This window comes from Rhododendron vialii, chromosome 12a (assembly GCF_030253575.1).
Source record: "Rhododendron vialii isolate Sample 1 chromosome 12a, ASM3025357v1".
Lineage (NCBI taxonomy): Eukaryota > Viridiplantae > Streptophyta > Magnoliopsida > Ericales > Ericaceae > Rhododendron > Rhododendron vialii.
The window spans coordinates 32,247,944-32,266,004 of record NC_080568.1 but is presented as its reverse complement, the minus strand read 5'-3'; the positions used below and the strand labels follow the sequence as shown (position 1 = coordinate 32,266,004).

Genomic DNA, 18,061 nt, shown 5'->3' with positions numbered 1-18,061 from the left:
GTAGGGTACTTGATCCGAGCACCCATTTTTCGTGTATATTTGTATATACGTGTATATACACGAAAAAGGGGTGCTCGGATCAAGTACTCTACACACCTCGGATGCCATTGATTCCCGCGTAGGCCCACTCGATTTTATTTTTTAAAATTTTTGGACGGCTCGGATCGGCCGTCCGGTGGCCGGAGACGGCCGTCCGGTGGCCGTCGGTACATTTTCCCTATGGTACCGTCGGTACCAATAGCACTACTCACATATAAGTGCATATATATTGGGGTATTTTTGTAAATAAATGGTTATCACAATCTAGGTCCTTAGACCTTAACACATGCAACAAGCTGGTCCCTAAAATTTTTGGAAGTTTGCACTTCCACCCTTGGTCACTTTTATTATACATATTTATACATATATGTGTATGTATATATGTATATATATGTATAAATAAATATATATTATGGTTTTGGTTCGGTTCGGTTCGGGGATCGGTTCGGGGATCTGCTAAACCATACCCGCACCAATACGCGTTCGGTTATCCAGGGCCTCAACCATACCCATACCCACGGGGAATTTTTCGGTTATGGTTCGGGGAAAATTTTCGGTTACGGTTCGGGTACCCATCGGTTCGGTTCACTTTGCCATCCCTAGAGAGGAGCTCCCTCACCCCGTCCTCATCCCCAATTCTTAGAGTCCTCTGTCTCGCGCGCTCGCGGTGGTTTTGGGACAGCGGTATTCTCCGCCATGATTGACGCAGATGGCAACGGAGAACCTATCGAGATCGGCGTCGTTCCGATTGGAGAGCGGCGCTGCAGTGGGCGGCCCTCGAACAACTTACAGTTGGACACAAGAGGGAAACGGCGGCGGCGGCGTGCAAGAGCCGGGGAAGAGCAAAGGACGTGAAGATGAGTGATGAACAGTTAGAGACCATGAGCGGGGGTTATTTTGGACACATCACTTAAAACTGGGCCTGGACAGCTATGGGTTGACGCGTGCTGGGCCTAAATGAGTAGGAATTGACAAAATAGGGCCGGCCAGTCAGAACCCCTTATTTTAGTGACTAATTGTTTGATTTTACAATTTCTTAAATAGACTGGTTTTCTGCACTTTTCATAGTATGGGCTTTGTAATATAGGCCCATTAATTGTATGGGCTCTGTCGAGTATATATAGGCCCATTAATTGTGTCACTGACCATAGCCCAATATTAACTATATATAAACACCAGCTCAGCCCAGCTGCTCTGTACAGCCTCAATCACAATCAACTGTATATAGTATCAGATTCAATCGAGTCTTGTCAGATTCAATCCGAATCTGGTTCATTGACAGACCTAATCGAAACCCCGTTGGCCATGCTCATGGGGTAAGCTACACTGGTCGCCCCTTTCCATTCTTCTGCCTAAGAAAAAAAAAAGGGGTTCTAATATCTCAACATCAACAGCACCATTAAAAAGGCTTTTACATCAATTTTTTTTTTGGGAATCATTTATTAAGAAGAATACATTGTGTCATGTATAAGAAGATCATAAAGTACACTAATTTCCCAAATAATAAAAAAAATAAACTGATGGATTAGAGAAACCGAATTTATGTTTGTCTCTCAAATAAAAACAAACCCATTACAATACACTTTAACGGATCACCAGAATTGTGGAGGACCTGTCAATGGCTAGTTGGCAACTAATTAAGTAAGTAATAAGCTAATTCAAGTTGTATTTACAATTCTTTTATGTTAAAGAGGTTAGGTTCAAAAAAATTCGCAACATTGTATACATCGGTGGACCGTGGCGGAATTAATGGGTTAACAACCAAGAAAGATTAGACGTCTCTCCATAGAATCAAACCCGAATTAACCTCGCTTTTGAAAGATGATGTGGTGACTTATCCCTTCCTTATTTAGTTATTTTTAGTCCGACTATTGAAAAGGTTCATCTTTTTGGCTTGATTATTAATTCACCACCTAATCCCATGTTTCTCCTCCCTTCTACATTACTTTTACTCATGTGGTCATGATAGCTTTTGCTTGTGGGCATAGGTTCACTATCAGGCAATTGCAGCAAGCCAACATTAAGCATGGTTGGAATTTGGGGTCGGGGCCGGGAACAAATCGGGTTTCCCGTATGTGACATGACTTGGTGACTCATTATTTTGGAGATATGAAAAAGGTTGAAGCAATCCTAATCTCTTCGAATTACAAAACTTCTAATGCATCTTGGATGTTCCCTCTATTTAATTCCTTCAGGAAATCCATCAAGAGAAGACAACAAACGAGTAATATTATTGATATCAAGAATACTCTCTACCTTCCTCTTTATAGCGACTCAAGCTTTTACAGTGTGAAATAGTGGATGATACTCATATCCGGGTATCACTCCATCCCTACGAGCAAGATTGTTGCGGTTCGTAGATTCGTGCTTGAATTTCGTGATCCATCTAAAAATCGCCTCGGACTCTTGTTTTCCTTTCCTTTTCTTTGGGCAAATTTCACTGACCTCCCTTGAGTTTTCTGACACAATCAGAAACCTCCCCTGAGATTTCTGAAATATCACTGCCCTCCCCTACTTTTTCTGACATTACCAAGACTCCCCCTTCTGTTAACTTGTTCACAAACGGTGTTAGCTTTTGTGGAAAAATGACAAAAAAACCTTGCAATTCCATCTCTCTGTCATGTAAACCCAGCAAGAATCCTAATACCATTATACCAAATTACCAATGAGCATCACAGTTCCAACTTGGACATGGCTTGGCTCGTGCCTTCTTTTTTTTCCCCCCCTTCATGGGTCTGTTCTTCTAAAGATAAGAACAATAGAAAATTTTTGCTCAAGCACATCAAATTCTTATGCTGTAATCGGTAATTTAAAGTCACTAATAACTAGCGAAAAAAATTCCAACTGCTAATGTTTGATTAACTTAGGCTTACTTTCCCAAAAAAAGCTTGGGCTTTTTTTTTTTTTTGGCCTTTTTCAAATTTTTATCTCATTTTTCAGTTTTGTATCATTTTTTTTGTGTGTGTGTGTAGATTATTGGTTCATCTTGACGAAAGCAATCCAAAAACTAAAAATTATGACTTTTACCCAATTTACTTTAAAAATATCCAAGATTTACACTTTTAGAGCTAAAAGTAAGTGCTAAAATTTGTACAAGTCATAATTTTTCGCTTTTTTGATTCCTCTAGTCGAGACAAACTAATATTCCACAAAAGTTTGACACAAAACTAACAAATGTGAAAAAATTTGAATAAAGACAAAATAAAACATGCTCTTTTTTTTGGGAAACTATTCCTTACAACAACGTTAATACACAAGAATAATGTCTCTTATGTCTGCAATACACAACATGTGTTGTGCACTCAGGCCCGTCCAACGTTTGATTATTTGACCCTTTTTTTGTTTACGTCGGGGGGGTTAATAAGTTAATCCACAAGGAGTTCAGATGTTGTCCATAACCCTAAACCTCCAAACTCCTACGATGGGACTTGAACCTTGGTCTCCCAAGGGAATCGGGAGATGCCAACTGAGTTACAAGCTTTAATCGTTTTGCCAACGTTTGATTATTTGACCCTTTATTCAAATTTTTTTTCACATTTGTTAGTTTTGTGTCAAACTTTTGTGAAATATTAGTTTGTCTCCACAAGAGGAATCAAAAAAGCAAAAATTTTTGACTTTAACACATTTTAGCACTTACTTTTAGCTCTAAAAGTGTAAATCTTAGATATTTCTAAATAAATTGGGTAAAAGTCATAATTTTTAGTTTTTAGATTGCTTTCGTCAAGATGAACTAATAATCTAAAAAGAAATAAAATATATTGATGAAAAACTAAAAAATGCGATAAAAAAAAAACCAGGCTTTTTTTTTGGGAAAAGTAGGCCTAAGTTAATCAAACATTAGCAGTTGGAATTTTTTCCACTAGCTAGTTATTAGTGACTTTAAATTACCGATTACAACATAAGAATTTGATGTGTTTGAGCAAAATTTTTCTATTGTTCTTATCTTTAGAAGAACAGACCCACGAAGGGAAAAAAAAAAAAAAAAAAAAGGGCACAAGCCAAGCCATGTCCAAGTTGGAACTGTGATGCACATTGGTAATTTGGTATAATGGTATTAGGATTCTTGCTGGGTTTACGCGATAGAGAGATGGAATAGCAAGGATATCTTTGTCATTTTTCCACAAAAGCTAACACCGTTTGTGAACAAGTTAACAGAAGGGGGAGTCTTGGTAATGTTATAAAAAATAGGAGAGGGCACTAGGGCAGTGATATTTCAAAAATCTCAGACAAGGTTTCTGATTGTGTCCGAAACCTCAAGGGAGGTCAGTGAAATTTTCCCTTTTCTTGTACTACTTTGGTCTTGTGAGATTAGCACCGAGTTAGAACATCACATCACAGTCAAACATACCTGTGCTGGTTAGCACTGAACCACTGTAGCGTAAAACACTATTATACAATCAATTTCTAGCCGTCCATTGCTGTAATAAATGGTTAGAATTCGCTCAAACTCTTCGCCGGAAAAGTCAAAATTTTCCCTGTAAAAGTTTTTTTAAAATCTGAACGGTTAGAATTAGACACATAACCGTTGTGTTAGTTGTACTCATAATAGAAATAACCTTCCGACAACATGTCTTATATGTCCTCCAACGTCACTGTACTGGAGTAATTATTTGACTTGGTCTTTCTTGCTTTCTTTTTTTTTTTTTTAACGTTTGTTCGGCGAATTATTATATATTTCAAAAAAGATTGAGACATGTTTTGTGAAAGTTATTTGTGATAAGACCTTGCAAGTTGACTGATCATTTTGTCAAGTGCTTGACTTAAAGGGATATTTTAACCGATCTAAGAGTTGTGGACTAAATTTTTTTTAATTTTTTATCCTTATTTAGATTTTATTTTTGCGATTGTTAGTTTTGCATTAAATTTTTATATAATACTAGTTCGTCTCGACGATTTAAATTGAAAAAATAAAAAATTATGACTTTTATACAAATATTTTGAAAATAATTTTAGACTTTTTATTGGATATTTCTCAAAAAATTTAACTCTTAGATCATCCCTAATCGATCTCTCTAACTTTCTAACATAAAATGGTACAAATTTCTTGTATTTTCTATTGAAAAAAGTTCAATATTTGATATCCAACTACCCTATATATAGAATAAGTTAAAACTCTCAAACTGTATTTGCCCAACTAAAAATAAACAGTATTTCCGCAATATTTTTCTTCAGAATATGAAATAAAAAAAAAACCAAAATGAGAAAAATAATAAACTGATAGTAGTACTAATTTTTTTTCCATATTTCTTATCGTGAAAATTATTACAATATCTCCATCACACTTTGTATATTGTCTAAAAAAACCAATCAGATCGACACAAGAGAAAGTAATTAAATGGTTTGCTTTTCAAAAGATTGTAAGTTCGAAATCCGCGAAGAACAAACATTCCAAACATTTGGGCCCTTAGAGGTATGCCCGAGTATTAGCTTTAGAACGCCGAAAATTAATCGAGGTGCGGACAAGTTGGCCGGACATTTGATTCTAATGAAGGAAAAAAAAAAACATTCTTCCCAAAATGCTGACATGGTATTAAAATATACCTTGCTTGCTCAGGCCACATGTACCTCCCACACTTTTCCATTTATTATCATTTCTTTCTCTGTCTCTATATATACTCTTTCCAATCTACCGTCCGTTCCTCTTTTCATTGCCCCCATAACAAGTACAGTATTTTCCAGAGAAGAAGAAGAAGAAACGAAAGAAGCCCAATCGGATTCAGAAGGCGATCATCGGTTTCGGGAAGGAGAGATTCAGCAATGGCTGCGTCTCTCAGGTCTCTCTCTCTCTCTAAACATAAATACGTGTATATATTTGTATAATTTTTTGAGGTGGGATTTATTTTTATTTTTTCAATTTGATTGTTGGATAACAGAGATCTGTGATCTTTCCTTCCCGGACGCCCATGTTTAAGGTGGGATCGCTGCTACGTTTGGGATCTATAATTGTTTGGATTGCTCATTTAGTCGCATGCATGGGGTAAGTGTTTTGATTCCTGTTGTGGGTTTACTCAGCATTTAAAAAATATTCAATTTGGCATGATTGTTTGCGGAAGATTTGGATATTGTGTTTAATTGAGCTTTTTTGTTTCAATTGAATTGGAAAATGGATTGGTTGATTTGATTCAACCCTCTTTAGTACCAGGCTATAATTGGGCTCTGTCGGGGCTTTAATTGGGCCCCCAAACTAGTGGTCGACGGATTAATTTTTTTTTTTTTGATCGGCAGTAGACTGCGGGATTAGTCACACAGGATTAATTGGGCCCCCAGCTAGTGGATGGGGGAATTTTTTTTTTTTTTTGATCAGCAGTGGACGGTGGGATTAGTCTTATTCAAGGTGCACGTAAGTTGGCCCGGAGACCTGAGTTATCAAAAATCTTTTGTTTTCTTCGGTGGAAGGTCATAATCTGAATATAAGGAATTGAGGCACAGTCGGATCTATAAAGATGAGATTTTTATCCGGAGGTGGGGGTGGGGGAAATCTTATCTGGAATGATACAAGTTGTGAGGTTGTGAGATGTGGGGTCGACAGCAGCTCAGGAAAGAGGCAATGATGGGGTCACAAGAGAGTGTTAGAAAGAGAAGGGTGAGAAGAAATTTGAAGGGAATAGAGGGGGAGAGAGGAGCTGAATAAAAATGAGAGGATGGAGGGAGATATGGAAACCGAGAGGAAGTGAGAGATCGAAAATATGGGCAAATGTATGCTAAGGTTTTACAGTAAACAAGTAAAAGGATGAGGGGTAAATCGCAAAAGAACAAACATATAAACTCGTAGGTAAGATTAGCATTTTGTTTTTTTGGAAATTTTATTGCAGTTAGAAGGCGAAAAATCTTATAAGTCTTAGGTACAAGCACAAATGTCAGGATGTCAGTGGGGAAGATGGCCCCCAATCGTCCCTTGGTAGTTCCACCGTTGGGCTATGGTTTGAACTTCAATTTGTAAAGGAAAAAGAAAGTAAAGTAAATAAGGAAACATGTCGAAAAATCAGCTATTGAAAGGATCAGATGTATAACAGGAATATGAATACTTTTGCTGCATCAATTGTTTAAATTTGATTCCTTACAGAACCAGGTTTTTGTAACAGAGCAGTGGTTGTCTGGGAAGCCTTTGTAAACCGGAACTGATTAACTCAAACGAGCCACCAAAAGGACCAAAGCTTCAAGGTCGAAGAGTATCAAAACCGAGCATATCAGAGGATTTCTGGACTACCAGCGCATGTGATATGGACAACAGTGCAGTGCTGTCACGAGGAAGCATCTCCTCAATAAGCACATCAACCCTGCCGATTGATCCCCATGGAACTAGCAGTGGAAACACCCCTTCTGAATTTGTAAATCATGGCAAGTTCTTGTTGTCTTTCATGTTACCGACCTTATTTGGTTTAGGTGGCGCATGCACTAATCTTCACAATATCTCCTTACATGCTAAGAAGCATGGACGACACGGGACAAAGACAAGACGGGAGACAGCAAAAAATCGAAAATATATACAATGATACATATGAATGCTGTGTTTAATTATATGGTACTTGTTATTAATATGAATGCTGTACACACTACACACAAACAGCCAGACTAACTAAAACTAACTCTAATATAGCAGAAAAAAAATGAAAGCTAATTGTATTACTACATTTTTGGTACATAATTCATGAGAAAGACAAATCACAAGGCAGAAGTGACAATTTTGTCAAACATCATTATCTGGCCCTTGGTGTGGCCCATACATGTCTCAGGTGAGACACACGTATCCCAATGTTTTCCATAGGTGTCCCTTGCTTACAACTAAATTCATAATTTGAATCTGCCGCCTTGTCCTCGTATGTATTCTCTGGATTACTCTAAAGTTCTTCTGCTTCAGCATGTCTCCAATTTGATGCTGAATATGGTGGGTGTAGGCCTTCTTCTTTGGAACCAGACTAGGCAACAGTGGATTGGAACTAAAAAGCCTAATATTCATACGCAACAGCTTCGTGAACCGAAAATAAGGTTTGTTTCTTTTAAGGGTTTGAATTTGTTATTTCATTCATTCTTCAGGATAGGAGGTAATCTATATCCATCTACATGCCCTTTTTGGGGGGAAAACCAAGTCCTTTTCCATTAGTTTATTTTACCGTATGTGAGGCACCTTGTAGGTTCTGTTTTGAGAGCTGGTTTGGAAACGTGTTAACAATTCTCTTTGGTCTTCTGAAGTTCTAAGTGATATTCCCTTCAATATTTTTATTTGCACTCAACTAATATTCCCAGTATTGTAGGATATCCCCATCATACGTGAGTTGCTCTAAATGTTTTAGCCACTCTTCTTTTTGAATTTTCCGGGGTTGGTTATTGTTGCTTTAAATGGATAGTGCGGGTGGAATGTGTGCTGGTTCGGTGAAAAGTGAAAATATCCACCAAGTAGTTGCGAGTATGGCCACCAGGTGAAGAGTAAGGCAAGAAAGAGAATGAGAGGAAAATTGGCAGTTATTGGTAGGTACTTGGCAGAATCTTGCCCTCTCAAAGCCCTACTGAGTGGTGGTGCCCTGGTGGTCTCTCCACATTGATGGAGGGATGATCTATTAATGGGCGTAGTTGACCTGTCTTGTGGACCAAGGTACAATGAGATAATTTCATGTCTCTAGGATCACTTGTGCAGGTTCTCTCTGAAACTGTGTGGCTGAGACAGAAAAATTGATTCCCTCGAATGATTACTGTTTGTTTATTCTTTCCAATTTGTGGTGAAGGGTACTCCTTTTCTGTTCTTTTGTATTATCTTCCAAAAGTGTTTCATAATTGTGATGGCCAAATATGTGTTGTACATAAAAAAAAAAATGGTAACTGAAGAAGTTTTTTTAAAAAGCAACTAACAAGAGGAGGGAACCTTAGAATACTACATATACCAAGACAAAGAGCCTAAACAAGGGAAAAGAGATCTATACAGTAAAGAATCAGCCTAAGTAGAGAAAGTAGAGTGTGAAATCTCCCAGGTATTACAGAGTAAAGAGGATAGAGCTGTAGATTTGGCATTCCTACTTTGGTTAGCCTTAATCCTCACTTCAAACTTAACCTGACAGCTGACGACAGAGGAAGGTGGCCTTTGAATGCCTCTGAAAATTCTGTTGTAATTGCCCAAGGAAATAAACCGCAGCAGCTATAGAGCAAGTCCCCTTGGAGTATTAGGGAACCCTTTCCCTTGGAAGTAACACAAAAGCCAAGTATGTTACAGTTTAGTTGCTTGCAGTTTTTGTTTACACAGTTGCCTATCATTGCACAAAGAATGCAGGGTTGATGCATTAATATATTGGATTGGTTCAAAGTTTTTCCTTTCTGATGTTGGGGATATTCTATCATTGGTATGCTAGAACACTTACATTTTGAGGTGTTTATATTCAGAAATATGTTTTATGCTCTCTGATGAAGTAAGCATGGTAATTCATGAACATTTTATCTGCACGTTCTGCCTATCCCTGATAAAAAAAAAATTCTGGCTTTTGCAGTTGGAATGCAACCTACGAAAGCTTGCTCGGAAGCAACAAGCCCTTCTCCCAGCCGATACCTCTTTCTGTAAGTTTCTTCCTTTTTGGGGAAGAATTCTTTCAATCTGGTCTGATAACATTGCTTGGTAACGAGCTCTGCATTTTTGGCTGTAATGAACAGGAAATGATAGATTTTCTTACCGACATCTGGGAGCAGGAAGGGTTGTATGATTGAAAAAGCACAAGCAGGACAATGTTTCGTAAGATACTTGACCTACAAACGCTGTTGACGAATTTAAATTGTAATGCAAACCAAAAGTTACGGAAACCCCACAAAAGCATGTATATTAACTGTAGCATTATCATAGCATGCCCGGACGAATATTTCCCTCGCATGATTTTGGTATGTAGAATTACATTTATAGTAAGTGTACTAATATAGCATAATTAAAAGCGGCTGCGTCAGCTATTCTTGGCAGCAGAGTTTACTTTAAATTTCTGGAATTACTCAGTTTGGTTGGTGAACTTGGTGTTATGTGTTTTCCCCCCCTTCAACCAGGCTTCAATTTTAGGCGGATTCAAACGCGAAAACTATTCAGTGTTCTCCGGGGCATTGCCCTACCACTACTTGTAACCACAGGTCTGTGTTGTGTGGAGTCTATCATAAAGTCTATCGGAAATAAAATGTGATTAAAAAGAGGCGTTAAGGTGTGACCACCGCACTTGAGGTTTGAAAGTAACAAAAAAAATTTTGTTCTAAAATATAATGTAAGGATGTCTATTGTTCATTTATTATTCTATGTAAAAAAAAAAAAAACTAATACCCATCCTTGTAAATATGAAACCTTTTATTGCGTCATACATTCCCCTGTGGAATACTCTTGTAGTAATTCACTAGCATGTTTGAGAAGCAGCAGCTCATGTGGGTGGTGACGTGTAATTTGAACTCCTCTCTTCCACCGTCTCTCTCTCTCTTTCTCTCTCTCTCTCTCACACACACACACACACACGAAACACAGCGACTATAATTGATAGGAAGTGAGGGGGGAAAAAATTAACAAGAGTCGTATGGCTTTGGGGCGTTTGGGTTTGAAGTATATTATGGGCAAGTGGTGGATGGTAGTTTCTTCTCCTTCGTTTGTGTGTAAAAGTTTAGGTGAGAGAATTAGTAGTACTACTCTGAGTCTGAGGAGGCTGTCTACAGTAGTACCAGCTGCTGTTGGTGAAAAATCAGAGGGTGGAGGAGAGGTGGTTGTATGTAATGGTGAAAAGAAACTTGGGTTGTTCCCCAAAAGGCGGCGTCCTAGTGGTTTCTGGACGAGCCACCACCTCCACCGTGACGACGAAGACTCTGTTCCTGCTGACCTCTATTGTACTCTCTCTCTCTCTCTCTACGCCGTGCCTATTTTGAAATGAAAAAGTCTGCAACACAACTCCTTACACAATTCGTTAGATGTACGTGGGTCATGTACATCCGACGGCTTTGGACACAATTTTGTCAAGAGTTGTGTTTTAAAGGTACCTCTACTACTCAATCGGATATCTCAATCGGTACGTGCTTTTTCAATTCGTCCAATTTTCGGAGAGAACTATGAACAAAAAAATTGGACGAATTGATTAAACATTCTATCGTTATCTGATTGAGTTGTTTTTTGTACAACAATTAGAAATCCATTCTCTACAAAATGAACGTCTTCGATCATGTGTGGGACCCGATGGGAGCTCCATGAAGTTGGTACATTTTCTGTACCCGCCCCATCGGAACCCGTACAATTACTCAATATCGTTTTCTGTCGTAACAGTCAGTCTTTTGATGAAGTTATTTGGTTTCGGGTTCGGTGACAAATATCATTTTCCTCTTTGTTTCTCCAGTATTATTTCCCTCAGGGCTAGGGGATGCGCTAATGCAAGCAAGCAAGAACGTCAACAAGCTGCTGGAGAAATTGCCACCTTCCGAATTAATAGGCCGAGTTAACGAACAGGACGATCGCTACGAGCTCCGGTACGAAGTTCCCCCGAGGATGTTCCAAGACGATATGAAGATCGAGATCGATTATGATTGTATTTTGACATTAAAAGCAGAGCACAAAAAGGGGGAAGAAGAAGAACAAGGGTGTTGCAGTGTTAGACTAGTGCTGCCTGAAGATGCACAAGTTGACGAAATTAAGGCACAAATGGAAAATGGGGTGCTGGTTATTACTATACCTAGGAGTGGTGGAGGACCCAAGCTTGGGGATGTTAAGGAGGTCCAAACTGATCACTAGCTTTGGTGGTTTTGTGAAGCTTTGTGACTTCTGGTGTTTTCTTTGTGGGTGATGGCTTAGAGCCTTTACACTCTGTTTTTTTTTCGGCGAAAGTCAGTATATTTAGCTTTTATCTAAACTCAAAATTACTTAGAACATATGAATAAGCCAAGCTAAATAAGTTTTGAGTTCGTGTGTTCAATCACAAAGCTTTTTCAGGATCGGAATGTTCATGGATAAATCCAACTTGAAACTAGCTAACTCAATAAACTTTGAAACCAAGTTTGAAGAAGCTACTAGTATATTTTGTTCGCTTAGCTTATGAAAATTTTAATATTTAGGGGGCGTTTCCACCAACCAATAAGTTACGGATAATTTCTTGTTGTTCAAAAATGTTAAGTTGTTTTCATTAACCCATAATTTTTAGATTGTATATGAGGGGGTTAAAGGGAAAATTAGAGGAGAATAATAGAAGGAAAAATGAAGAGGAAGAAATCGTGGGTTATTGTGAACATGATGATAAAATGTACTAGTATTAACTTGTAGTCTAAAAATTTCAGTGAAAACGCCCCCTTAAATTACTCGAGACCAGCTCTCGATTGACTGGATTAAAGCTCCTTTGAGATTGATCCACGTGATAAATAAGTCAAGCTTAAACGCAATAAAAGAGGGGATGGTTCTGGCCTGGGAAATCAAAACGAACAAACCCGAATCCGTGACTCTTGTGCAAAACCCCAGGCAGAACCCGTGCACTATCGTGGGCACCCATGCATCATCACCTTCGTCCAAATTAAGATAGTGGGCCCAAAACCTTGTTTCCTTTCTTCCTTTCCTTTCGCTGGCCGAATGCTCCTACGATGGTTGTTTCCAAAACAAAACTAATATACATATTTCGGTAATTAACTGTTAAACTAGAGTATTACAAAACTAATATACATATTTTCGGTAATTGACTGCTAAAATTATATATATATATATATAAGCTTTTAATGCGGACTTTCGCATCCAAGCAAAGTGCGGACCACCCTATTTCTCCCTTTTTTCAATTGAATTTTGATGATCCGAGCTGTTCAATATGTTCAGAACGTGATTTTAAGGGTAGTTGCGAGAAATTGGCAAAAAAAATGACCGGGAAGGGCTTGATTTGAGCAGTTTTTATTTGAACCGTTCAATAAAAAATAAACAAAAATTGCTCGGATGAAGCCTTTTCCGGTTTTTTTTTTTGGCTGATTTCTCTCGGGGTACCTTTAAAATCACGTTCTGAACACATTGAGCGGCTCGGATCATTGAAATTCGATCGGGAAAGGGGAGGTCCGCACTTTGCTTGGATGCGGAGGTCCGCATTAGAAGCTTACTCATATATATATATATATATTACGGTAACTAACTATCGAGGATGGTAATGTTTTACAGTAGTTAATTATCGAAATTACACAACTTTTTCGGACCTGAAGCACCAAAAAATTAGTAAAATTTTTTGTAAATTCTGGGCGAAGTTGGCTTTTTTTTCCGTAGCATCTTTGTTCTCCTCACCCATCATACCGTTGCCGATAGAATTTGATTCTATTTCAATATCAAAATCAAAACCTAGAAAGTGGGTCAACTTTTTTTTCAATGGAAGGAGTGGAACCTTCCATTGATATAATATTTGGCTCTTGCTCCTTCATTGAGATTGAAATGATAAACAAGCTTGAGAGAGAGAAAAAGAGAGAAGATGCAGATTGAAAAAAGAGAGAGATGGGTTTTGGTTGTGTGGAGGAACCACTCGACTAGTTCCTCAGTCGATTTTTTTTTTTTAAAACCGTGGCTGGTTAATTTGAGGGGGAAGGGGAGAAAGATGATGTTGGGGTTATTGTTGTGTTTTTGATGAATTTGAGGGGGAAGAAGAGGAATTTCATAAGGGTATGTAGGTCATTTCATGTATAAGGGCAAATAAATCATTTTTGCATGAGAGGTCATCTGGTAATTAGTTGAGAAATTTTAAAGGATTACGTAGATAAGATAGAGAGCGGCCCCCAAAGAAATAGAAAACGACGTCAACATCTGTTGTTTGAACAGTCACTATAAGCAGAGTCGCACGTGAGATGCAGAGAGGTCTTATCAGGTGTGGTTTGAAGCACACATGATGCAGAGGAGGTAGGATTCTCCGTACTGAAAACCCGTGTGCCGAGGTGTTTTTCGGCTTTTAAAATCACACAACTCAACGGGCGAAAAATCTCTCGGTACAGAGGTGTGGAGGTTTTCAGGACAAAGGAGATCGGACCCTGATGCAAAGAGGCACCATGATCAGTTTATTTACTGGCGTCAGATTTAATGATGCGTATTGTGCACAATCTAGGTCGTCAATTCAGTCATCCGACGGTTCAGATCTCATTTCGGCAATGATCAATTCTCAATCGTTCATTATTGAGATGAAATCTGGATTGTCGAAAGGCCAAACAGCTAGCCAAGATGGTGCTCAACACGCATGCTGTGTACTTGTGCACTGCAGGCCCCATTTGTGGATCATGATGTATGATAAAGGGTCCGCATCCAACGATTTAAAGTTCTGATCGGCCCTGATCATGGTACGTCGAATCTAATCTACTACAGTATAACTCAAAGAGTATATATCCGGATGATGGGATTTTCGCTACCGTCCATTGCGGGCCTTGCCGAATATTCAATGTAGTAATTTGAACCATTAATTTTGTAGCGCTTAAAAATTAATATATTCACGTCAAAAATCAATTTGATCGAACATCAATAGTTATATCAAAAATTGAATGTTTTATAAAATGGACAGTCTGATTCTGTCATTAGTTTTTTTAATTTAAACCATCTATTTTATAAATCAAAATTTAATTTTGATATAGTCATTGATGTCTGATTAAGCTGATTTTTTGTGTAAATATATTATTTTACGGATCCTACAAAATGAACAGTTCAAATTTTTATGATAAGCACACAATAAGACCAACAATAAGTGGCGGAAACCATGGGGCTTCCACCTCATCCGGAAAGAATTACCGTAAACTCTTGTCTCATGCAAACGAAAGACCACCAATAATGGTTTACAAGGTCTGGGACCACCCAACGTGGATGTTGCAATCATTGGAATCTCATTCCGATGGCCAGATTATCGAAGGCCGCAACCAAACCCCAACATTGGCTACTAATAATGAACGGTTCGAGACTCGACTTGTTACAGATTTGTTGGTTTGATTCGTTGATTAAACAAGCCGAGATTGACTAGAATTTTGACTCATTTAGTAAATAAGCTTAACTCAGGGTTGTTGTAGCTCGGTTTTTATGAAAATAAAAACGGTACTTATGTCTAGTTTTGTTTATACATACTCATCCAATACTCAAATTGAGTTTGAGCTCAAAGAATTTCAATGAGCTGAGCTTGAACGTTCAAAATCTTGGCTCACCTCTGCTCATTTGCACCCTTTCCAGATCCCAGTAAGGGCTTGTTACTTGAAATTGATTTATTGTAAATTATATGATAGTAATTGAGTGCTTAATTTCATAAAAGAAAATCAACTATTTATTGTGCCTTTCCGGAAAATAAATTGATGAGCTAATATAAAAAAAAATGCAAATGAATTATTAATTTTATGGTTCAACTCAACCTATTTATATAGTCTTTTCAAAGTTTGTCATTCTGCGTTCTTTTATTTGAAAACCTATTGTGATTGGTAGATATAATAAGAAGTACTGCATTGATCATAAAACTGTTAATTTTATTAAGTATGGATACGTACTAGAAACAAGAGATGAGATCCATTAACTAATTTAAAACTAATAGAAATTCATTAGGTTAAGGCCTCAAGACGGGTTCTCTAAATTGCGAAGATACCAATTTCGTAAGATTTCGTTGGACATCCTTAAAAACACATGTTCATTTAGAGTATCCAGCATAATTAAGGCGAAACCTGAGAAATGCCATGAGTCGATTACATCATACAATTCAAGTTGTAAGGCACCGATTATGTCGCGGGTAAATTTCCGTCACTGCTCAAGTCCCGTAACACACAATTTCCTCGAATCCCGAATCCGAATTACCCAAGAACTTTGACTTACCGGTCTAATATTTCATTCAATACGTCTTCACGTGGAATGAAGATTTTCTTGAATGCTTCACATAAATTGGGTTTTTGAGGTTCCCTTGGATGAGACCACCCATTCTTACCTCCCAAGTCCATGACAAACAAAAAGTCTAGGCTTCTTAGTTTCGTCCCTACGAATTTAAAAACAATACTTAACGATATTCATTGGAGCTGATTTTTTTACAAAGCCCAATAAAAAAATATTTTTAAATTTATGAAATTTTCTTGTATTTTTGTGAGATTCGGAATGAGCTTCACATGCGTGCAGTAAAACTTGTGCGATGACTGTAGCACTGGTGCGTGACAAAACGAAGGAAAACAAAAAACTTGGAAATGTGTCTTTGAATTGGGGAGAAAATAGATGCAGTTCCCAAGGAGGTGGCTAGTTTTCCACCTCTTTGAAACAGAGCTAAATGTCTAGAAAACTACAAAGTCCACAAGAAAGACTTGCAAAAGTTCACAAAACCCTTCCCCCTTCTGTTATATTTGTGTTATATTTTTTGGATTAATCCGTCTCAACAAGAGGAATTTAAAAAGTACAAAATTATTACGGAAAGTAGAAAAAAGTTCACTAAAGACGAAAAAAGTACTAAACAGCTATCTTATTTGTCTAAAGTGCCGTTTTATTTAAATTTGGGAAATAATTTTGCCACTTCCAAATTGTTAATGGCACTCTCCCCAGCAGGGATGGAACCAGAATTTTGTAAACGCGGGGACCGAACTATGGACAAGATTTTGAAATTTCAAGGTTCAGAAATCTAATAGTTTGTTTGGTTTAGATTTTGAAGGAGGTTTTTTGAGTAGTAAGTAGAGAGGGATAGAAAGAGGAATGAGATAAATAATTGAGGGAAAAACTTGCGAGAGACCGTGACGCAGAAAGAAAAATTGGGTTTTGGATCCAAAACGAACACATTTTTAAAGAATTTAAATGTCTAAATAGCATTTAATACAAAATACAATATTTAGGTGTTATTAACAAAAAAAAATGCTAATATTAATATTAAAATTAAAAAAAAAAACTCACCCGAAAGGACGCTGGGGCCGTGGCCCCCATATGCATAGATCCGTCATTGCTCCCCAGAAGAGTGCCAAAATTAATGTGGGTTGATTTTGCCACTCCCCAAATTATTTACGGCACTCCCCGTTAACAATTTGGGGAGTGGTAAAATCACTCTCCTTAAATTTTTTTCAACATCGGTCTATATTTTTTATACTTTTTCGATTCATCTTGTCGAGACGAACGATTAACCCCAAAAATTACGATAGAAAACTAAACAAAACAATTACGAAAATTAAAAAAATATCGAAATAAGTCTCAGACTTATAATTTTAAAAGAACGCAGCCTACAATAGTCCAAAATCTTATCTCCTCATTGAATTCGCAATCCTCCACCTAACACTTATACAAATTTCACTGCGAGACAGGAGTGATTTTTAGTGCCGAGCAGGTATATCCTACGTGGTATTCACTCGGCGCATCCGAGCCGTCCAATACACTTTTGGACAGTTCGGATTGAAACCCTCTCTTTCCTCTCACCCCAACACTTTCTTTCTCCTTTTTCTCTCTCCAAATCTGAGCTGTTCAAACACGCAATAGACGGCTCGAATGCACAAGCGGACACCACGTGATACCCGCTCGACACTGAAAAAATTTCCGCGAGACAGAGAGTGGTAAATAGTACTCTACTATTGAACACTGTTTAAACACCAGCACTCCCATTCCTTTTGCCCTATACGTATGCTGTCGCCTGCATTTTTTTTCAGGAAATGCAAGAATTGTTTTAGGAGTACAAAAAGTGGTGGTAATGAGAGTTCATGAACCTCTAATCTACATAAACTTTAGCCAAGCACTCAGTTAACTGGTAGCCTGTAAGCTCATACTTGTTGCACGCTCGAATGCGATAAAATATTTCTTAATCGGGAATGATGATTAAGGAAAGAAAAATGAAGTGTAATATTATTCATTTACACGACGATGCAAAATGGTGAAAGACTAATTGGGTGATAGGTTATACATTATGTTTTTCAATTACAATCGAAGGTCGAACCAATTTAGAGTGCGTTTGCGATACGAATTATTAAGAATTTGAGATTGAATGCCATTGCTTGAACACATCAACAAATGCCCACATTTTGCAGTTGAAAACAAGAAAGCCTAACAAGTCAGAGCAAAATTTTCCCAAAAACAAGAATGGAATATACAAATACAGATATCGAATTCAATTACTCCTATGCT

The 18,061-nt window shown here is 37.8% G+C and overlaps 2 protein-coding genes across 3 annotated transcripts; both read left to right on the top strand.

The window, feature by feature from the left end:
* Positions 1-5,605: 5,605 nt before the first annotated feature.
* Positions 5,606-9,986, top strand: LOC131312138 (uncharacterized). Of its 2 annotated transcripts, none has more exons than XM_058339896.1 (6): positions 5,606-5,813; positions 5,913-6,016; positions 7,127-7,377; positions 7,935-8,025; positions 9,513-9,579; positions 9,673-9,986. In XM_058339896.1, exons 2-6 carry the CDS (start codon positions 5,943-5,945, stop codon positions 9,724-9,726), a joined length of 537 nt encoding a protein of 178 aa, XP_058195879.1. In that variant the 5' UTR covers positions 5,606-5,813; positions 5,913-5,942; the 3' UTR covers positions 9,727-9,986. The 2 variants fall into 2 exon arrangements, with proteins under 2 accessions (XP_058195879.1, XP_058195880.1); XM_058339897.1 differs by having other exon boundaries at positions 5,627-5,813; positions 7,122-7,377.
* Positions 9,987-10,301: 315 nt separating this feature from the next.
* On the top strand, positions 10,302-11,932 carry LOC131312137 (26.5 kDa heat shock protein, mitochondrial-like). Its single transcript, XM_058339894.1, has 2 exons — positions 10,302-10,863; positions 11,364-11,932. Exons 1-2 carry the CDS (start codon positions 10,560-10,562, stop codon positions 11,753-11,755), a joined length of 696 nt encoding a protein of 231 aa, XP_058195877.1. The 5' UTR covers positions 10,302-10,559; the 3' UTR covers positions 11,756-11,932.
* The last annotated feature ends 6,129 nt before the right edge of the window (positions 11,933-18,061 follow it).